At 40.8% G+C, this 22995-nt stretch overlaps 1 protein-coding gene across 9 annotated transcripts in view; it reads right to left on the minus strand.

The window, feature by feature from the left end:
- The window catches only part of ppfia2 (PTPRF interacting protein alpha 2), a 185472-nt gene that overhangs the window by 4819 nt on the left and 157658 nt on the right, over window positions 1-22995 (minus strand). For 6 of the 9 annotated variants that reach the window (XM_076876078.1, XM_004548416.2, XM_076876079.1 and 3 more), the window contains 20 exons: window positions 21712-21843; window positions 21540-21602; window positions 21089-21180; window positions 19360-19492; window positions 17939-18156; window positions 16724-16964; window positions 15767-15796; window positions 15475-15605; window positions 14734-14915; window positions 13928-14018; window positions 9253-9334; window positions 8582-8782; window positions 5329-5391; window positions 4333-4365; window positions 4059-4234; window positions 3820-3917; window positions 3300-3475; window positions 2751-2819; window positions 1844-2000; window positions 1585-1641 (listed from right to left, as the gene is read on the minus strand). In XM_076876078.1, coding sequence (XP_076732193.1) covers window positions 1585-1641; window positions 1844-2000; window positions 2751-2819; window positions 3300-3475; window positions 3820-3917; window positions 4059-4234; window positions 4333-4365; window positions 5329-5391; window positions 8582-8782; window positions 9253-9334; window positions 13928-14018; window positions 14734-14915; window positions 15475-15605; window positions 15767-15796; window positions 16724-16964; window positions 17939-18156; window positions 19360-19492; window positions 21089-21180; window positions 21540-21602; window positions 21712-21843 — 2425 coding nt within the window. The remainder of the gene's footprint in view (window positions 1-1584; window positions 1642-1843; window positions 2001-2750; window positions 2820-3299; window positions 3476-3819; window positions 3918-4058; window positions 4235-4332; window positions 4366-5328; window positions 5392-8581; window positions 8783-9252; window positions 9335-13927; window positions 14019-14733; window positions 14916-15474; window positions 15606-15766; window positions 15797-16723; window positions 16965-17938; window positions 18157-19359; window positions 19493-21088; window positions 21181-21539; window positions 21603-21711; window positions 21844-22995) is intronic. The other 3 variants (XM_076876082.1, XM_076876080.1, XM_076876081.1) reach the window with 2 other exon arrangements.

Below are 22995 nucleotides of genomic sequence, written 5' to 3' on the forward strand. Positions count from 1 at the left end.
TCCTCTATTGCAGGAGCATTGTCTTCCTTTTTCCACACAATGGCAGTTACTTGTAGTGACACCATCATAGAAGTAGTCATGGATCACTCAAAGGAAATTCCTGTTTTGAGTGGACATAACCAGCGACTAGATATCAGTGAGCTGTGGACATCACAGATCAGGGGACAGAGTGAGTAGAGACAGAGGAACACACGAAGGCTGTTTCTGTGTTATTGGGAACACCTTGTTAGAAGAGAACGCTGGCCAAAAATCAGTATATTTTGATGAGTTCCCATCGTGTATTACTGCATGGCATAATTGATAATGATTTCCTTTAATGGATAATTCTGGTTTATTGTGATCTTGAGTTATATAGTGTGCATATAGGATATAGTACAGTCTTAATGAGCAGATTGAGTTTACTCATTTTTAGTAGGACCTGAAATACCTAAACTTTCTTTGACTTAACCATTATGGATGGGCAGAAATTTGTATAAGTATAGCCGAATAGTTTTAATATTTACAAGAGCTCAAAATACTCAAAAGTTGAACTCATTTTCCTAATGAAGGCTGTCATGGATAGCTGAAAGTGACAACTAACTGTTGTTTTAATTGCTGAGATATGGGAATGTGGCAACAAAAGGTAGTTCAGAGCAGTGTGGTGATCACACAGGTTTTAAACTGATCCCCTAACAGCCCAAAACCTTTCAAGATAAAACAAACAATTGCTCATTCATTAGGTAGTTTAATAAGTAGTTTTACAGTAGAGAGTTTACTTTAACCAACCTGTGCTCAGTGTCTGAACTGTGCTAAACTGTGGAAGGTCTTTCTGTTCAGCTCTGTCCTTTTTTAGCATCTACGTCAATCTCTGTGGTTTAAGGTTTCAATTGTGTCCCAGTTCATGCTTTCAGATCTCACTCTCTTAAATACAGGGTTTGTCATCAAATTGGCAGACTTCCATTATTTTTTATTGAGGTTCAACTTTCTGTGTAGTGCAAGAAGAGTAGTCTAATGCTCCCAAATCTCAGCAATTTCTTTAGCAAGAACAATATTACCATTTTAAAAAACAAAACCCAAACTACCCAAATTTCACAAACCAGCATTGCCCTTTAATATTAAGACTGTTTTAGCCAGAGTCCTCTTTAACAGTAAAGGGTTGAGGAATCGCACAAACTGTCAGTTTTAGTTTGAAAAACATTCAAGATGTACTGTTCACCTATGTAAACCTCCTGATTCAGGCCAACTTACATAGCACCGCTCAGCCACTTTTTGTTTTGCTGCTTCATTACTTCAAGGGTTAAACCAACAAGCATGGGTCCTAATCCATAACTTGACCCCTAGTTTGTTTTTAACTACCAGGGTGAAAGGCCATCTATTTTGCAGCTCTGCAAAACAATACCCTTGGAGTTGGATATTAAAGAGAGCTAATTATAGAAAGAGAAAAGAGAGGCGAGGGTGAGAGACCACAAAGAAAAGGAGAGATACAGCAGGACAGTGGTTGGCAGAGACCATGTAAAGAGGAGGGAATATATGTAGACTAATACTACAAATAATAATATTAACACACGCAGGGCCAACAAGCCCAGGACCTTCAGATGGGCTGACCTTGAAACCAATCCAAATACATGTCGTCAGGACTGTCATCCAGCGCCTCATAGAGGACTGCAGAGCAGCCGTCACAGAGTCAGAGAGAACAAGAGACACAGTCAGAATGCTCCTCACACACAGCAGGGGCAGGAACTCCTGCTCCCAGGTGAGATGCTTTCATCTCCCTGTTCAACAGGCAGACATAACCTATGTTTTGTTTGAAAGCCAGGCTTGAGAAATGCGACAGTGTCATGTGTGAGAAATGAAGTGCACTTACCCTCGGGGGGCAGTCTTCTGGAGTGACCGGATGTTGCGGTGAGACGGAAGCCAGCAGGAAGTGTTTCTGCTGATCCAGGCATCATACTGATACCATGGATGTCCCGGGGAGGGAACTGCCTCCGCCACGATGGGCCTCGGAAGTCTTTGTCATCGCACTGAGTGACAGAATGATAGAGAGCTTGTTTTTAGACAGAAAAGTTAAATAATTGAGGTGAGAGAAGAAAGTTTCAAGAGTAGTCTTTGACTACTATCCCGAGTCCAAACGGCTCTCGCTCTCACCACCTGGTTCAGGCCTTAAGACCGGTTTGTGGCTCTCCTTTCCCTCCTGGCAACCTCCGGGACTATTGTCCTTTCAAAGTGAAGTTACACCTTTGTTAAACATGTTGATTGCAGTGGTACTTCTATTCAGTAAGTAGTTGATGACTTGTTTAAAGGCAAGTTGGCATCTTCCATACAGACTATGGGTGACAGCAGCAATCTGCTAAGCAACCACAGGAAGGTTTATGGTCCGGCACCCCCTTTACTACTGATTTCACCTAGCAACAGCCAGCAACCGGTCGGGGCTGCCGAGTGGTTTGTTAACATATCATTCCATAGCAACAAGATCTCCAACTTGTCTATAGGCCTGTGCAACTGAGGCCTAATAACACTGATAAGCTTAATGCTTCAACATAAGTGAAAACAAAACATCCTGGCAGAGCTCATTACTTTTAAAGGGTAACATGACATGTAGGATTTTGGATTTTCTTTTACAAACTAACTTCACAATTTGTAAGAGTATTCGTTATATTTAACTATCTAATAAAGTTGATAGAATGTGACTGTTAGAAATCCTTTTAAAGGCTTAGTTTTCACATTTCACCTCACAGTGGTGTGATGCCTTGTGGGTGATAGTTACTTCTTACCTCATCCAGTCTTCTGTCAGTGCCCAGCGCCAGCAGATTATTGTACTCTCGCTCCAGAATCTGACGTGCCTGAGGGGAAGAGGAAGGAGAACAAACAAAAAAAAAAAAAAGACAACACATTCAGAAGGCCAGCTATTCTTAGCTGCATGGTAGCCGAGGCAGCTGACACATTACGTTATTCGTGGATTTTACCCGAGTATAGAGATGAGATAAGCAGTGAAAATTCACAGGGAAACTTGCCAGGGTGACAGTTGGCAAATCTGCATGCTCTGATTTAGATTCCACCGGCTTTTGAAGGCTGATACCAACATTCCTCTATTTTTGGACTGAAGCTGGCGACTGATGATATTTCTGCCCATAATTTACACCTTTAATTTTTTTTTTTCAATGTCTATGCCAAAAAAAGAGCTCCAAAAAATATCTCAATCACAATAAAGATTTTCTGTTTCCAGCTGGAAAAACGTTAGACCAACTTAATGTTGTTGTTAGTGCACAGTCAAATCTGCCAAAGAAAATTGACTAGACTGCACAGTGCAGCTGCAGTAGTACCTGAGTGTTTTGTGTGGGGATCTGGAGGAGCAGTGCCAGGCTGCTGTAGTCAAAGTTATCATCCAGGGCAACCAGAGCTCCATGCACACCGCTTTCCAGCAGGATGTTGGCGTAGTCCCTCAGGCCTATGCTCTGCACCCAGCGGATGACCCGCTCATTACTCCACACCAGAACGTCTGCAGAGACAAGTATGGACTTCAAAAGTTTTCACATATGTTTGGTTTATTACAACATTTTTGTACCTGAAAAAGTGTCAACTGAACTTGCACATTTTACCAGATTTAAAATACTTTTAGACTAGATGTTAGTCTGGAAATTTCTGATAGAGTAAGATTTCACACACAGTTCATACAAAGCGGAAATAAGAACAACTGTTAGTTATTCATTTTATGTTTTAAAGGAACTGTCACAGAAATACAGTTATGTTTTCATGCAGGAACTCAAGACAAATCATGGAGGAAATTTTCAGCCTTGGCGAAGATGCGCACTCTCAAACTGCTCGTGTCTTGGATGTACTTGCCTCTCATTTCATGCTGGCTTTGCTCCCTGCGTCTCTCCAGCTCCTTCCTGTCATAGTTGAGCTTCTTCAGACACATGATCCCATACTGTAAACTTGTTCTGATTTCAGGAAAACAAAGTTAAAAAGAAACGGATGCCCTCTCAGCTTAGCACCTCCCAAAAAGCCTTTTATAATATGAGTTACTAGAGCCAGATCAAACATTTTGTACATATATTATAAGTATGATGCAAGTCTACTACCTGTGGAAGCTGTCCACCATTTTAAGGTGCACCCTCAAGTCCTTCTTGGTGAGGTGGTCCAGCATACGGGCATCCACGAGGCACTCCATGAAGTAGCTGCGGTACTGAGGTAGTCCTAGACTGGGCAACCACTCGTTCCCTATCCACTCATGGTTCATGTCACCATAGGCAAGAGTCTAATAGAAAACACATTTAACAAGATGTTTAACATAACTCGCCAAACCAATTGCACGTTTTCACTCTGTCTGTAAGAGACAACAGGCTTTCCACCCACCTGTGCCCAGCTGCCCTCTTCAGACTCCGACTTCTGGCTCAAACACAGGGGAAAGAAAATGAAGACCAATTGTCACTTTTAGAACAATAACAAATCCTTAAAGTGCATCCAAATCAAACTGATAGTGCATGAGGAGATCCTGAAGGGAAACACAAATTTCAGCAGCAGCTGTTATACACCTTATGGCTTATGATGTTTTTTGTTTTTCATACCCAATCAAAAGTAGACCCTGTCAAAATTGGCATTTGCTGTAGTGTTCCAGCAATTTCGATAGCTGAAGGAAGGTGCTTTTATTTATTTTTTAACTTAATTTACCTTAAATTGCATGTAAGTGGATGACAGTGGAGACTCAATTAAAATAATGGGACAATCTGAATCCAGTTAATTATGATACAATATGGTAATAAAATAAATCAAACAAAAAACCTCCCAAAACTTACCCATCATTTTATAACGAACACTCTGCCTGCTACACTGACACTGACACTTGCCTCCGGAGCAGCCTGAGAATGAGGTGATGAAACGTCTCTCCACACGTTTACAAGTTTCTCTATTTCTAAGATTGGTATTTTGATTAAACTCTACGGTATGCAGTTTCATAAGGATAAGTCCCCTGTATGCGAAAAAGCTGACTGCGAAATGTGATTTAAATAACTCTGACATCTGGTATGTGGTGAGTAACAACACCACAGAAATAAACAGCTGAGAATTGATGATTCGTGACCTTTCATTATGGAGCATCACTGAGCCAAAGAACAGTGAACGGTGACTCAAACCTTCATTGAGGCATCAGCAGCTGCTAAAAGCTTCAAGCTGGCCATTAGTGTTGAGAAGAGGTTCATAGACCGGGGAAGGGTTTAAGCGCTTCATGTCTTCTCCATTAGAAACCATTCATATTTTTCCACAACCACCCTCTGATAATCGCACTTATACCACCAGACAAATATGAGTGACAGAAAGAAAAGGGTAACCGTTAAAGGACACAGCAGGACTGACCGTTTTGGAAGGGGCTGCCAGGGTCTCCATCTCCTCATGGGTCACCCATACATTGCCTGATGGCTATAAGGGGCAGAGCCCAAGAGACAGAGCAGCAGCGGGGTTGGTAGTAGAGGTCCGGTAGGAGGGGCAAGCAGTGTTAAAGAAGAAGAGCAGCACCACTGTAAGCCAATAGTGTTATAGCATCACAGTCAGATGATGAACTGGCCCCAAACCCGCCAGGGGTCAAAGGGCATATGCAAAGGACAAAAACACAAAGTATAACACAGGACATATGCATACAATACATACACAAGAGACACAGATAACAGGGACATTTGGCATGCACAACATTTAAGACTGAATAAATTAGTAACCAATACCAACAGACATGTAAATTACACGTTACCCATCTATTCACCTTCCACTAGCAGACAGCCAGTTCACTCAAACAAGCGAAACAAAACACATCTCTAATGGTGTCTGTCCATATCATTCACACCTACAGGTCCAACTAACAACAGTAGTGATGATTATGTTAATTGTCTTGGCTACTCTACGTGATAAATTAGTAAGAAAGGCAGTTAAATGGACCTGGATTATGTTTGGGGATTTTTCCATTAATGATGTTCTTATTAATGGATTAAAAAAATACAGTAACATAATGCTAACCTTTAATAAACCTCTCTGTGTGACTGTATTACATTATTTTTTAATTTATTGTTTTTTAAGCTGGTTTCTCTCATTGTTGTCCGTTTGGCTGCATTGAGTTGTCACTGTTGAGCAAAAGAATGACTGTTCAGCAGCTACAGGATCAGATATTATTGCCTAGATAATAAAAATGTAAGGCAGTGATTTCCAGTCAAGGGTCACTATAGGACAGGTGGGGCAACTATGGCTCAGGAGATAGAGCAGGTCGTCTAGCAGGTCGAAAACGTCCCAATGCGTCCATTGGAGCGTGAAAATTTGAGGGCATATAAGGTGAATGGGTGAATAAGGCCTGTAGTGAAAAGTGCTTTAAATGGTAAATGGCCTGTATAGCGCTTTACTAGTCCTTAAGGACCTCAAAGCGCTTTACACATCCAGTCATCCACCCATTTACACACACATTCACACACCGGTGATGGCAAGCTACATTGTAGCCACAGCCACCCTGGGGCGCACTGACAGAGGCGAGGCTGCCGAACACTGGCGCCACCGGGCCCTCTGACCACCACCAGTAGGCAACGGGTGAAGTGTCTTGCCCAAGGACACAATGACAGAGACTGTCCAAGCCGGGGCTCGAACCGGCAACCTTCCGATTACAAGGCGAACTCCCAACTCTTGAGCCACGATCGCCCCACGATCGTATCTCACCAGATAAGTTAATTTTCACTTTTCTATTTGAACTAAGCACCAGTCTATTTAAACTGGACTGGTTTAATATGTGTGCATATTACTGTAGAAAGTAATTACTCTGGAAAAAAATCTAATGTAATTAAAAAAACATAGAAGTGAAAGTTACTATTGTGTGCTAATAGCAAAAAAAATTGCTAAAGAAACTGCGAAAAGTATGAACAGGGGGATGAAGTTGTTAGCTTGGGATACATGGAGAATAAAAAAGTAGTATAAACTAAATGTGAAAAGGAAGGGTGGGTCTGACTGTGAAGCAGCACGCTCATTTACTAATGACTTGCGATCGTTAGCCATTGACCGTGAGGTTTCGCATTATAGGTAATTATCCATTATGAAATGGATATGACCAAGATTTATAGTATAAAATATAAATAAAATCAACAAATTGATCTGTGAAGGGGTTCTTGAGTCCATCTGACAGGTGTTTGAAGGTAAAACATTTAAAAAGGTTGGGATGAAATGGTAAAAGGTAAAAACCATTGCATTTTTCTGGTTTCAACGAGGCTGGGAAACCACCTGAGTCTTTACACTCTCTAGAGTTTCTGCTTGACATGCACATCCTGCTGCATTTACAAGGTCAATTAACCCCCTCTGTTAAGTGCAGAGGTTTTAAGTGTGAGGCCTGCCACAGTTGGGGGAGTTTGATTGGACTCGTCTCTGGCTCTGTAATGAAAATTTCATGAGGTGTGGAAGTGGAGCTAAGTGGTGGAAGAGAGGGTGAGGTGAAGGGGTAGCACAGCGGAGAGTACCGGCAAAGTTACTAAACAACAGGAGAGGTGAGAAGAGATTCTGAGCTATAATGCTTGCATGCATACTAGCAGCATCTAAAAACAACTTTAATGAATGCTCCTGGCTGGGTTTATACAGCCAATGCAACTTCTCACGTCTGCGTGATATATGAGCTGCACTGTAAGTCTAAGTGTACCTTTTGTATAACAGCATATTTGCTCTGCAGTGTGAACAGTTGCGATCATTAAGGAACAGCAGAGTCCTCAGAGTCTGTATGCAATTATCATGACAGGAGGGAGCAATGAAAGCAACTGTGGTGTGGAATAACTGGCAAGCTAAATTACAGTACACGTAGGAGCCATGTTTTACAGACTGGGCCATCACCAACTCCCACTGTAATATACGCTTACTTATCATAAAGCAACTATTAAAAACCACAGACAACTTGGATGTGATGGTAAGGACTGAGCGTGTTACCCATGCGTGAAGATGTGGTGTATGCAAGCAGGGAAGCTCATGTCCCAAAAATATTTGCTAGAACTGTTTTGGAGGCAGAAATTATGATTGCAATAACCTTTTTTTTCTTGCAGAAGTGTTGCAGTGCATGTATGTGCACTATAACCAATGTGACCTAGTTAGCTATAGCTAGCTAGAGCTTCAAGTGCTTTACCTACATCATAAAAAACACATTTAAAAAAAAATCACAATGAAAAACTAAAAATACACATGACCAAACTCACAAAAACTCAATTTAAAAGGTGCAAAACAGACAGAATGTATGTTGAAGGAATGGCTCCACATCTCAGGATTTAAAACCACAAGATTAAACCAGGAAGTTGTTAGCTTAGCTTTGTATAAAGATGGGAAACAGCCGTGTAAAGTCAGGTCTATCCAGCATCTTGAAAAATCACTAATTCCTTTTTTGTTTCGTTTTTTGTGCGGGTAGATATGCGGTTTATTATCATTTTCTGATATACCTAGGCTAGCTAGGCTAACTGCTTTCCCATGTCCAAATCCTTGTTCCTTCTTTGTCTGTTTTTTTGCCAATTCTGTTGTTACAAATTATGAGAAAATTTCCCTCCTTTAGAGCAACGCTTCCTTCAACAAATATGTGTGGAAATAAAATTCCCACATTTTCCGTGTAACTCACGGTTCTGGAGGTGGGCGGGGCCGAGGGGCTGGTGAGGGAGACCATTTCTTGGATTGCCAAGCGAAGTTTGAGGCGGTGCAGAGGGTTACTGATTCCGATCTCCCGCTGGATTTCGGTGTCAGATAGGGCCGACATGATGGCACCGCTCTTCACGTTGGCACGACATGCTGCCACGTACCAGGCCGGCATCCCCAACCACAACTTCATCACACAGAGGTGAGGAGACAACAGTGTTAACCTGAAAGACTGAGTACTTATTTGGCAATAAAAATCATGTTAAAAAAACAAACAAAAAACTTTCAGTCAAATATATTTTAATATCAGCCTTAATCCTATATGGCGCCATCTTTAACTAGAACATTGTGCTGGAGGATTAGGGAGGTCATGAACTGGCTTGTGAATGTACATATGCTAGTAAACATTAGGGGGCAGAAGAGTGTCTGTATTTTGGGTCCTTTAGCTGTATATTCCAGTGTTTTCTTAAACGTCACTGAGTCACTACAGTGATCATCACATATTCTTAAATTTCTATTCTGTGCTACTGTTCGGTAAATATCCATGCAAGTGATTGAAAACTGGGTCATAACTTCATACTTCAATAAAAGTAAAGCTACATCCATCATACGCGCTTCAATTATTAATATACCTATAGGTGATAGGTGACCATTTACCTCCAGCCACGCAACAACAGTAGGACCGTCCCACTGGGCAAAAGGTAAACCCTTTCTCCTAGCCTCCTCCAGCAACTCGTGTCTGAGGGCAGGGACAGAGGAGACCTGGTATGAACACATGAATTTGTACATCCTGAACACACATTTGTTCAGTCTAACAAAACACCAGACTTTCTTACATCTCGCATCCTAAAACCTGCTCACATGCTCTTCACAAACTCCTGCAGTTAACGTTGTGCTGTTGCAGATCTGTGTGTGTGTGTAGTACACAAAGAGGATTGTACTCATTCGCATTTTATCTCTCGGTCCAGCCTGTACTCCTATAGCATTGAAAGGGGCAATAATTCATCATTGACTTCTGTGCTAACGGACAGTGGAGCGCAGATATGCACAGCTGTATCTGCACTCAGAGAAACACACAGGCCTTGCATTAATGCAATTCACTGACTTCACTGAATCCACAGTCCTTTAGGCTAGCTCATCCCTGTCATGTCTGCAATACGGAGGGCTAAAGCTGACATAATTAAAAGAAATCAATAAATGGCTGACATTAAATTCCTCTCAATAAATAATTGAAAAATAATGCAGAAATTATACAATTATGACAGGTGAGAATCCCATTTGAATTGTAACCATATTTTTGTTATTCCCCTGTTTATTATTATTTCCATTTATTTTGTCTTTTTGTTAAACCTTGGTGGTTTAGACTTTGGCCAGTTCTGAGACTAGGAGGAGACACAAATCCCGGGGAGGGTTGTGTCAGGAAGGGCATCTGGCATAAAAATCTGCCAAATAAAATATGAAAAGAAATCCACTGTGGTGAATCCTTGTGAATAATGTTACAGATGAAGAAAAGGTTTGTTTATTTGTAAGTTTTCTTTATGCATTTACACCTTTGTGTTCTATTTGTGAGCTTGGGGTTGATTAGCCAAAAGCTGCCAAGTTGACCCTTGACAGTTTCTATAAGCAGAAATGCACAAATAAACGAAACAAAACAAACACAAGAAAAGAAAAGCTTGGTGAAATAGAGACAAAAAAATGCTAAGAATATATAATACAGAAATAGAAAAGACATGATGACCCCCTCCATTAAGTTCCACCTTATTGTGCGCTCGAGTTACATCCGCAGCTATGCCGTACGAGGCGTTTACCCTGGTAGGATTTCCCAAGGTAAACTGGTCCTGGAGGTGCAAGGCCAGGTCCCCCCCCTCAAAAGACTGCTATGAAGAACACAGCACGCTCCTCGTGGCCTGGTCTTAGCCCTTTATACACACGAGGCAGCGCTCCCATGGATCCATCACCTACGGGACAAGCCATAGGTGTGTGGTGCAGAGTAAATCAAAGTGGTGTAAGCCTTGGCAAACCAATCCCCAGTTCCTTAAACTGGTTCTTGGGATGTTGGAAGCTGAGGTATTTCAGCCATATCCAAGTGGGAGGAAGCCCCCGGGCAGACGCAGGAAATGCTGGAGAGATTTTGTCTCTCAGGTGGTTTGGGAACACCTCTGAGGAGGTGGATAAAGAGAAGATCTGGGAATCTCTGCTTCGATGGCTACTCCCAGAACCAAGACCCGGGTGAGTGTCAGGAAAAAAAACATGGATGGAAAATATTTGGAATGGAAATAAAAAAATAAACAGAGTAAATAATGCAACGGTCTGTCATTATTTTTAATGATTTAATTAATGCCTTATTATCTAAATGTTTTTATTATTTTTAATATTATTTTGAATGCAACTCAAGTCACATCTATTTACTGAGACATTTAGGCATTTACGCATTTGCATATTTTTGATTTTTGGTAGTTATGACTGTATACTATTTGTAAGCTAATATAAAATGTTACCTTTAAATTACATAACAGATGCAGCTACAGAGAGCAAGCTGTCTCTAGTAATTTAAGACTTGCTACTTAAAGTTTGCAATAGTTCAACCTGGAACTCTAAATTTCTTTCTGCATATAAAATATGTTCACACTATATTTAGAGGATTGCTTCAACCTTGGCAGAAGTACTGCATCAACAACAATGCCCACACCTGGAAAGCACAGTGCTGCAGTTATCTGCTCAGTGATTCTGGGCACCACACTAAACACGATTATCCATCTCATCGTAGTTTTTTTCTGCAGAGATAGATTTTCATTTGTTTCGGATGTTTGAATCATGCAGTCGGGTGTTTTTAAGTGAAACTTGTCTTCACACTTTCTCGGCTGTGCTCCATTTTTTGTTTTTTTTTTAGCAGGTGTTGAAGTGTAACATCTGAGGTCTAAGTACTATTTTGTTATGCTTCCTTTTGAGGGTAGCTTTGAGCACTGGAAACAACCTATTCAGCCCAATGCAATTTGCACCATATCGACAAGGAGAAGCAAATAGATACTCTTTGTCTGTCATGCAAAGAGCTATTTGTGTTGTCCTCCCACATTCAGCGAGATACAGAACTGATAAACAGCCTAAAAATGCCTGATGAACAGGGGACTGAGGAACACACTCGTACTCACATCCACGCACGAAAAAACAACAACAACACAGTTCCTATTCTATTTTGTGAACACATTTCATAACAAAATGAAAAAAAAAAATCAAACTCTGAATCAACCTCCCTTTCCCCGATTGTGTTGTCAAAGAACTTGACAAATGGAAGGAGAGGGCTTTGTAATAAACATGATACATGTAGCACTCTCAGCATTGAAGGCCTCGGTGTGGTGAAAGGGCACTTAAACACACCACACATGGCATACAAAGGCCTACAGGTGACAGAGGAAATGTGTTCATCCAAACACAACCAGATACATTCACTGTCTTATCTATCCAGCACATGGGGAAGATAGCTCATGTTTTATGTTCAGGTCAAGTCTAATGCATGGAGAAATACATCCACTGAACATAGCTGGGGGAAAAGGGAAGTAAGGAGACAGTTATGATAAATCATACAACCAAAAATAACCTCTGACATTCTCATAACCAGATGTTGCAGCTGGTTATTTCACACAAATAGATAAGAGACACAGATAAGGAGAGGAAAACATTCTGGGTATAAAAATTGGGCCCCAGGTTTAGCGGCGGCACATTCTCTGTCCAGCCATGGATGCAGCTGCCATTGAACTGTAAAAAGGGGGGGAAGAAAAAGTGCTCATGTGGTAAATGAAAAAAAAGAAAAGAAAGAAAGCAATGGCATCATTAACAGCCATGAAGGATAGATAGAGACGTCAGCTTTGGCACTGGTTCTTTCAGGAGAGGACGGATGAGCAGACACACAGAAGAGATGACACAAAGGGCAAAATGGCTGAGACAATGTCATATCCAGGAGGGCATTTATACATCCTCACAACTTACCCGCTTTGTTAGAGTCAGAGGATGATGAGAGGGAGAGGAAGGGTAAGAGAGGAGAGAGTCAAAGAAGAGAGAAAGAGGGAGAAAGAGAGCGACGGGGAGACAAAAGTACACACGTTAATGAGTTTATAGGCAAATTCACCCTACGGCTCTAAACACAAACACTTGCACTCCCACTCACTTGCGCACACACACAGAGACACATATCTCACAATGGAAGACATTCTTTAACAGGAGCATCTGTAGAGCAGTCCAAAAAAGTCATCTTCTACAATGCAGTCCTGATCACATCTCGTGCAGCAGAAGAAATGAGAAATGCACTGAAACACAGCAAGACCCTCCCCTCCATGGCCTTACATTCAAATGCTCAGTTACATTCAGATACTTGTTGTTACCTCTTGAAGGAAAACAAAACACACCAACAATGAGATCACAGCAGTACTGATCAACCAAGATGCTGAAATGGAAATAGTGCAGGCAGCTTAATGGCATGCAGTGAGGAGGAGGAGGAGGCACCAAGATGCAAGGTGGTGGCGTGTGGTCTGAATCCCGGACACTGCTATGAAGAAGTCGGTGCAGTGGAAGGAAAACAACACATTTGTCAACATACGGAACAACAGTAATCTCTATTGACCAAACTACATGGGAGGCAAAGTTATCCATCATGACAACTCAATGTGCACTTCGAGCAAATGACATTCATCATTTGGCACTGAGGCATGGCAAATGCGCACACACACACGAACATACACGCACATTTATTCTGAAACACTCCAGCTGAGAGAGCCGATGTGTGAAGGGGTTTCCCTTTTGTTTCTTCCCCCCCAAGAAGGCACCTAATGTGTCTGAGTGTAATCTATGGGTGGTGGGTTAGGAAAGCCATCTATAGCTTCCAAAGTGACAAAGAACCTTTGTGCGATTAATTGGCTTTTTAGCCTGGATCAATAGTGTGACTTTGGCTGTGTGTCTGAATACAATGGGGCTGATCTGTGCTCGTGGATACTGATCGAGTTTCTGCTTTGTATTGATCCTGTTCTCAGGATTAAATCGGTTATGGTAGAATATACAGTGAAAGAAAAGAGGTTAAAGGCAAACCCAGGAAAAGGAGGGTGTAGCCATTGTCTCTATACCATGTTCAGACTGGTTTATATACTGCAATGTAGCAGTGAGTGGGAATTCTCAAGAAAGTTTGATGGATTGTTTCCAAAGAAAATGTTTCTTCTCACAGGGTACCTAAATGTCTGTGTTATTATATTAAATGGATACTGCTGGGTGTGCATTAAGGGACTATGATGATACTAACTCCACCTCAAAATGTTGTAGTGAAGTGGCACTTAGGATAAAAGCTTACTTCTTTTTCAATCTGCGGTCCTTCTCGGCCTGAGTGCCCAACTTGCTCACCCCCATGTCCTGGCCCGCCATGTCTGAATCCATCATTGTTGCTGTGGAGAACATAATCAGATACTGTTATTATGAATGAATGAATGAATAAATAAATACATAAATAAATAAATAGTGTATTTGTATTTTTAGTTGGCAACCAGTTAAATAAATTCATCTACTACAAAGAGACAGACTGCAATGTGAATGTCTGTCTGCATTTATAATATATTGTTTGCAAACCTTTGCCATTCTGTCTGAGAGTGACTGCAGTCCGCAATTGTTTGCAGAGGTTAAAGATGGGAGGCAACCTGTCCCCAGTCGCCCCCAGTTGTGACTGAAAGTAGTCATCCAGGTTGCTGAGGGTGTTGCACACTCAATCTCTTGACCACTTGGTCACTACAACTACTTCCATTCGTTCAATGAATACAAAAAAAACCTAAATGCAACTGGGCAACCTCCAATCATTTTCCCACCTTTGTATTTTAATTCTAGTGTAGCTGAGCCATAAAACAGAGCCTTCAAAATTGAAACTAGTAGGTGATGACACTGTGGCTATGCCAAGCTGATGCATTTTTAGTGTGTTTATGCTGCTAACATGAAGTTATACGTTGACTAGCTGTAGCAGTAGAATTCTAAGTAGTACTGTCCAGTTTGTAAACTCTTCTTAGCTGGCAAAAATTGCAGCTAAGAGTGCTTTTTAAAAAGTTTTTTTTTTTAGACAAAATAGACCAAATTGTAATAGTATTAATTAAAATATCCCAGCGCTGTACTCGCCTTGTGGATCTACCATGACCTGTCTGTGTGCTAGGTGTGCCAGTCGGCCTTTTTCCTTCTTGCCAAATAATCGTCCGATGGAGGATTTAATGCCCTTCTTCTTTGGCTGCTTGTGGAGGGAGTCCTGGCTGCTGGCTACACTACTTAGGGCACTGGCTTCAGCCTCTAAAGAAGCCACAATCCTGAGGACAAAAACATACAGACAGTATTCAGAAAAGGAGTGTTTGCAACATTTTAATTTTATGAGATAATCAAAGGTTTTCCATTATAAGCTTATGTTAAGAAGTATATTTGTCATCTCAAGTACCTTTTATTTAATGCCCTGCTGTGTTACTCTAACTCGTTCTGTTATTAACTTTTGAAATGAAAGTTTACTGACTTGTATTCCGGGAATATTTGCTGCTTATAGCAAATGTACTTTTTGAGCATTTTATGCAAATTATTGAAGCTTCATCTCATCTGATATCACTGCAACAGTGATACTTTAGCTTTACTTTAGTGATACTTTAGCTGTGCTTTAGCTTTAATCATCCAGATATTGAGAAAGTACTGAAGTACTGTAATATCTTGGGTGTTGAAATATTATTCATAGCACAAATTGCAGCTGAACTGGCAAGTACTAATTGGGCAGTATACTATCTAATTTTCATCAAAAGCAAGAATAGGATGACAGCATCATCTACAAACACACATCATCGAGAACCTTTTTAAGAAATGCCTTCACTTACAGCAGGCACTTACCCTCGTGCATCGTTGTGCGAGGAGGCTGGCAGTGTGTGTGTCATTCGGACAGTGCGTGGCGTCGGAGGGGGGGATGTCTCACACTTAATGGTGGCCTTGTCCTCGCGGCCATCCTCATCCACCGCTGCTATCTGAGGGATGAAGGCAAAGGGGCGGAGCATTACAAGTGACCTAGGACACCAGTAAGTCAACAATTTTGTCACGGTGTCACTGCAGCAACCATTACAGCTCTGAGTTATAGTCAAATGGTATCATATTTAAAATCTGTTGAGCAAACTCTTGGTGTGTGTACCTTTCTCCTGTGTTTCCTCAAATCACTGGGCTGTATGGTGAAGGAAAAACAGAAAAAAAAACTATCAATATCCACGTGTTAAAGCATGAACAAAAACTTGAACTCCTGCATGCTGGTGAAAAATAAAACAATTAGCTCACTTATAGAAATATCATGTACCATTAGAAGCTCATGAGCCATTGCCCAATACCAGACCACCTATTTAGAGATCAGCACTGAGGAATAAAGAAAGACTGGTAAACAAGTCAGTTGAATAATCAATAAAATCAAAGCCTTATTGCTTTGAAATCCCATGGGTAAAGAAGACATTTACACTGATCCCACTAGACACCTGGGTTGAATGATGATAGTCGAGAGAGCTCTCCAATGTGTTTGTTGCGTTGCTACCTTCTAGAGCATTTTCAATACAGTTATCTGACAAATAATATGGCTTGCTGTGTGATAAACAGGTCTGTGGTACAGTTTTGATAAGTGAAGTTCTCTTATTTTATGTGAACCACATTGAGAAAAGGACCTGTCCACCTACACATTACACCTACACGAGCTGCTCGGCCATGAAAGCCATGCTATGAAGCTCCCACTGCACGGTTTTTGTGCTGATATTAATGCTAGAGGAGGTTTGGAACTCTGTAGTTATTGAGTCAACGGAGCTTTGGCAACTTTTACACTCAATGCTTCTCAGCACTTGGCAACTCTGCTCTGCAACTTTAATCTGGCTTCAAGAAAACCAATAGGTGACATAATAAAGTTTCACATGCCGGGAAACTGTATTTTGTACTAACTGCATTACTATTCCCAGACTTCTAAACAAAGACCACATTTACAGTTTACATGGTGCTCTTGCAGGTAAAAAGATGGCAATTTATTGATGCAACATACATTATGTAAACAAAGGTCTGTAGTAGGATCTGTAGATGGTATGATAGAAGATGTCTCGCACGTGGTGATGTAACATACCAGTGTCATGACCCCCATGCGCTCCATGTCCCGGGCAGGGCTTCGAGGATCAAGCTTAGGTGTGGAGTGTCCGCTGGGTGGGGAAGAGGAGGCAAGTGAGGAGGCAGTTGCTGAGGCAGTGATGGAGGCTCCGTGGTGGTGCATTCGAGCCAGGTTTAGACCCTCGAGGCTAACGCTGGCCACTCGGTTCTCAATCTCCTCTGCTCGCAGCTCTGTTGACTCCTTCTCTTCCTGGATTAGCCTGGTATCAGGAAAATGCTGTGATTATTTTTCTATGTAAAACTTAAAAAAAAAAGAATCAAGCTGTGCAATTTTTAGCTAACTTAAAAAGCAAAAAATATAGAAGCTATTCTGCTACAAAAATAGCCTCAGCTTTCAAGTTCTTTAAAGGTAGATTTCAGCAGATTTGCAACGCTCAGTCCTTTAAGTCCCTGCAGTATCAGGTAAAGTAATTAAAGGACAAACTAAAGAGTTAAAAGGCTAAAAGTCGGGTAATTAACCACACTCTGTATCTAACTTTGTAATTAGCTGAAAGCTCAACACTTTAGATTCATGATCACTTTACACAATAAGACCGCATTAAATCTTTCTAAAAGAAATGTAGCGCTGTGTCTTTTGATGTAGATGTAAATTAGCAAAGACCACAAGGCACATTAACAGCCCTTGAAATAAAGAAGTAAGTAAAGTTGTGCCTGGGGGTCATGAATACTTATTGGCACAAGATAATTACAGCATTATCAAGCAAGAGGCACCTCACATTTCCCAAAACACTGAGTGCATACAAGAATAGTGTTTGGGTCACATAAGGGAAGAGTAATCTACAGACACCTTTAGTGGTTTACCTGTGAGCTCGGCAGACACACATTTTGTCTAGAGAGTGAATTACTATGCGGCTCATTTTCTCTAGGGCACTTTTTATCTTGCTTCTGTGGTTACTAGCTTGAACACAAGGCAACCAAAATCAATGTGGGTGTGTTAATTTTTAATTCTAAAAGCAGAGTTTTTGGGTGAAATATTACTTTAGCAACCAAGGGCAAACAAGGTGGAGTTATGGAAGCAGAATATCGCTCCAAACTTTAAAGTCTTTCCAAACATGATCTTAAAAACATATCAAGTTGGTCTCCAGTAAAGTGGATTTAGAACGAGGAGGCGGATCAATACGTCTGGAAATCTGGTCTTCAGTATTAAATTTATACAACGGCGTGTGTCAGCTACCGGATCTCCTTGTTGATTGCGTCCAGCTGCTCCTGAAGCATCATGGCCAGAGTTTGTGCATCGGAGTGACCACTGGGAGACAGCAGGTCCATGGAGCTGAACAACGTCTCCCTATCGTCGTCGTCAATGTCAGACATTTCCGTGTCGCTCTCAAAGTGGTGGCCTCCCAGGACCCCCAACTGCTGTGAGCGCCATTCAGGCTCCCCCAGTGACTTTGCCTGCATACAGAGACAGAGTGAAACTGTGACTACAAAACAATATCTTATTAGTTATGAACTAATATTTTGAGATCATTACTGGAAACTGAAAACATAGTCATGCAATACAATTTTATGAGAAGCACTTATGCTTTTCCCCCCTGATTATGTCTTATTACTAACTCTAATAAGACTTAATGACTTCTCTAAGCAGTAGTAGTGGCGACACACCAAAAGATGGAAATGGTTTTTGTTTCATTTAAAAGCAGTATCCTATATATTTATAATGTGTCCTGCACTCATACTTGAATTACCATAACCTGTATTTAGAATCCAAAAACTTTAAACCTCCAAAATAAGAGCCTACAGAAAATGTTCACGTTAAGCCTGTCAATAATGTTATATTAAAGGTTCAAGGCCCAATTCAGACCCAGTACATTGTTGCCAGGTCTTTGTCTCTGGTCATCATATTTGGTAAATGTAGTGTGTAACCCCTTCATTCCAATCAAGGTATGCCGGAAAGCATCTCTGAATGCACAATACATAGAGCCTAGAAGCAGATGGGCTACAGCAGCAGAAGACCACACAGAGTCCCACTCCTGTCAAGAACAAGAAAGCGAGGCTACACTTTACCTGAGCTCATTAAAATTGGACAACAGAAGATATGAAAAATGTTCTCTAGTCTGATGAGTCTTGATTTCTGCTGCTACTTTTAGGATGGCAGGGTCAGAATTTGTTACAAACATCATCACAACATGGATTCATCCCGCCTTGTGTGAACAGTTCAGACTGCTGCTATCAGTGTAATGGTATGGGGAATAGGCTTCATGTCACAAAGCTCAATCATGTCAAACTGGTTTCTCAAACATAACAATAAATTTACAGCAATCAGAAAGTCTCTACAGCCACCAAATCTGAAGCAGCTGTATGAAGCTCTGAGGAGTCCTTCTAGCAACGTGTTTAATCTATGTGATACAGAATAAAGGCAACCCAACCCAGTACGGGAAGGTGTAATGAAGTTTCCAGTGAGTGTATATTGAAATATTTTAGTCCCTGTTGGATTTGCCAAACTGGAACTTCTCCAGTATCTAAATTTAACTCACTGCGTTAAAGCTGACACTGTTCATTGACAGACCACTAAAGAAGCTCTTAGATGTTTTTAAAATAGAAACATTTAAATATAAGTAAGATTGAAAGGCAGACAAACCAGATGTTATTCCTCACCTTGGTTTCTCGCAGACCTATTCGACCTCTCCTTTGTCGATGGATGACCTTTGCTGAGCGGTAGTGGTCCGACTGGGTTTCAGCCAGAGATCCCAAAGAGAATCGAAGCTCAGCTGATGTGTCCAGATGGGATCTGGGAAACAACTTGTATGAGTATTATTGAAGCTAAATGCAAAATGCTTGGTTACAGATTTTGTGTTTTTCATATGACAGATGAATAATATCTGAACCTGTTAAAGCAAATCCTTCAAACACAATCGTTAGCAGTGATTTTGTTTGGGTCGTAAAGCAGATTGCCAGTAGATAAGACACAGCAAGAAAACTTGCAGTACCGATTAGTTACACAAGCAGGAAACCAGTCAGATGTTATATTTTGATACCTCAAGCGTACCTATTAGTCACAGTGAGGAGGTGCAAAGTGTACTTCTTGAAGGATAAGAGCTTGTTATGCATGCTTCTATGGCTGCAAATTGTTTGTCTTTGGAAGAGATTAAGGCTGCCACTGTCAACACGTCAGCTTTGTAAGATTAGAACTTCAAGCAGCATGAAATGGAAACCAGAAAATATCCAAAAATAGATGCCAAAAGTTCCATTATACCAGTGTTTCTAACAATAGTGTAACAGAGCAAGTAGTTTTCACAGAAGGATAAAATAACAGGAAAGCTCCTGGAGACGGAGTATCTATTTGCCTCTCTTTGCTTCCTGTTCTATAAACACACACATTAGACTAAATCTGAATCTCTCGTGGCCTTTTATTGCATGTCTAGTGTAACACATCTTCTTTATGTTGCAGATGTTTTCACAGCATCCACGTTTTTCTTGAGTCATTTGTTCACCTTGTAATACGTCGTGTATCCACCACTAACGTTTGGACACAGAACCAACTAATGTTCAGGGATCACCGTGCTGCCACTGAACAAGCCAATTTTTTTTTTCTTTAGCCCATTTCTGAGAAGCACTTGACTGGCAAGCTCCCTCAGCAACAGAAACATACATTCCTTGTCTTTATTCTCCTAGTAAACTATACATTTTGATAAGGAAAATACATTTAGACATACATAGTGATTAGGGATTGTTATGAATAGTTGACTGGACACTTAAATGTTGATGTTGTTGCCAGTGGAGGCAAATGTCACTGGCCACAAATGAGGGCTGCAGCCCCGACATGCAACTGAACACAAGTGATATTATTTGATTAACAAGGAATGTGATTAATGGTTTTATATAGCTCCTAAAATACATACAAAATATGTTTCTGGCCAGTTTTTAACTTTGTCCATCTAAAGTGAGTTATAAAGCTTAGTTTTTTATTCCGATTTAAATTTAACAGCAAGTTTATTCTAATTGAATTGATTAAAATGTGTTGTCTGACTTTTACAATCCCACAAATTAATTTAATTAGTGATATAAATTAATCATTCTCAAATAAAAACAAGAAAAATGTTATTTATTAAGGGGGAAAAAAAATCTTTTCAACAGTGATTAAAACCAAAGATGATTTTATTTGGCTCCTGGAATGTGTCAAAGATTGCTATTAAAGCAACTGTAGGCTTTTATTGTGAAAGACAAGAAAAAGAGGAAGCCTATTTCTCCCCCTGTCCAATATGGTGGTCCAAAAGCAGCAACTGATGCAGTATATACATGTGGAGATACGTTACAAACTGCGTCTTACATCCGGATACACTCACACACACACACACACACACACACACACAGAAAACCGACCTACCGTGACAGCGTGGGTTCTGTGAGGGAGCCTGCCCTCAATCTGAATTGGTCGAGCTCCGATCTCAGTTTCTCAATATCCTCTGCCAGCTGCGACTGGACAAAACAATTTCTCTACATCATTGTCTGTGATATTACATGCCCAAAAAATGAAATGATTATCCTACCCCTTTATACCACTAGTCATACTAGTGACATGGCTGCAGCATGTGGAGCGGATTACATTTACAGGTCTGAGTAGGTGACAGTTGTAATTTCTACTGTTTTCAGTAGCCTCCTTATTATTCTATCCCTTGCAGGAGCTTTTCAATATTGAAGGTTTATAAAAAATTTAACTAGTGCCAATAACCAAACTCATTATTGCTGTACTCAAAAGTCAATTATTACACTAAGCTCATGTAAAATGTAGACATTTTGAAACAGGAGGTAATCATTTCTCGATCTCTACAACCTACTTTTTCTTGGATTGACTCCTCGTACTGTTTTCTGTAAGTTTCCGAGTCTTGGATTAGCATATTCTGCAAAGAAAAGGGGGGGGGAGTAAAGAAGTGAGAAAAATACATCTTTTAATGACCTTGATGCAATTGATATTGACAGGTTTCCATTGACGTGTCAGGCGTATTTAACCTTCTCTTCGAGAGCTGCCATTCTCTCCTTCAGGTGGAGCTGAAGTCGCTCGTTGGACTCAGTGAGGAGTCTGTCCACTGTGTCTGAGAGTCTCTTATTGTGCTCTTCATTCATCTTTTCCCTCTGCCGAGCCTGAAGGAGAAAAATACAGATAAACCAACACAAAACAAGCACATTTGTCTGAGAATAAGACATCAGTCTAAATTGTTTCTGATGTGATGAAAGCCTCTCAGCAGGAACTACAATAACTAATTGCATGGCCTTTACAGCTATTCTATTTTTAGTTTAAAATCAGAACTTTATATGAGGACAACACTTCGACAAATCAGTGTAGTGTATCATAAATTATGTGATTATGTAAATGAACCCCAAGCACCACATTTCAGTAAAGATTACCTCAAAGAAATTACTATGCTTCTAGTGTGGCTGCACTTTAGATCTCTCTCTGAGGTCTGATTCTGACCACTTGCGCACTGGATCCCCGCTTCTGTGTCTGAACAGCCACATAATTTTCTTTATTTTAGAGAAAAAAAATAATCACAGGGAGTGAAATCTGGTGAGTGGGGCTGGTGGCGACTAAAGATGGCGTTGGCTTGTTTCTGCGCACAATAGAACAAGGTCACACATGTTCTCTGATAAATGCCTCAGGATGCTACAGCAGAACTCTGCATTGACAGCCTCGAGGACAAATCCAGAATGCACAAACCCGTGAATGTCGACACAAAGGACGAGTATACTCCTTGTTGGCCTTCTGACCTTATGCACTAGCTTCAGGCTTGGCCACTGAGCAACAGTTCCACTGAAAACTGCTGTTTGGTCCCTGGGTTATTGCTGGAGACCTCACCAGGGAGTATTACTGTATCCGGATGAAAGTTGGGTTAGTTTGACACATGAGTGGAGTGCCGCGATCAGTACGGGAATTCCAAGTGACAATCTAAAATTAACAGCAGTACTGGAAGCAATGCAATAGTGCATGAGAAGAGGACACTGAGTGGGAGATTGGTCAAATTGAAATCTGATTAAGCCTCCTCATTTTTATATTTATTTTTTACATGCTGAATAATACACAGCTATTTCTCCCATAATGGCTTTTCTTGACTCCCTGTTAAATAAAATATTTAATAGAAAATCCTTCTCCTCACATACAAGGTCTTAAATAATCAGGCCCCATGTTATCTTAAAGACCTCATAGTACCTTATGAACCCAGCAGAGCACTTTGTTCTCAAGCTGCTGGTTCGTAGGATATTTAAAAGTAGAATGGGAGGCAGAGCCTTCAGCTTTCA

The sequence above is a fragment of the Maylandia zebra genome, linkage group LG17 (genome assembly GCF_041146795.1).
Source record: "Maylandia zebra isolate NMK-2024a linkage group LG17, Mzebra_GT3a, whole genome shotgun sequence".
NCBI classification, from domain to species: Eukaryota; Metazoa; Chordata; class Actinopteri; order Cichliformes; family Cichlidae; genus Maylandia; species Maylandia zebra.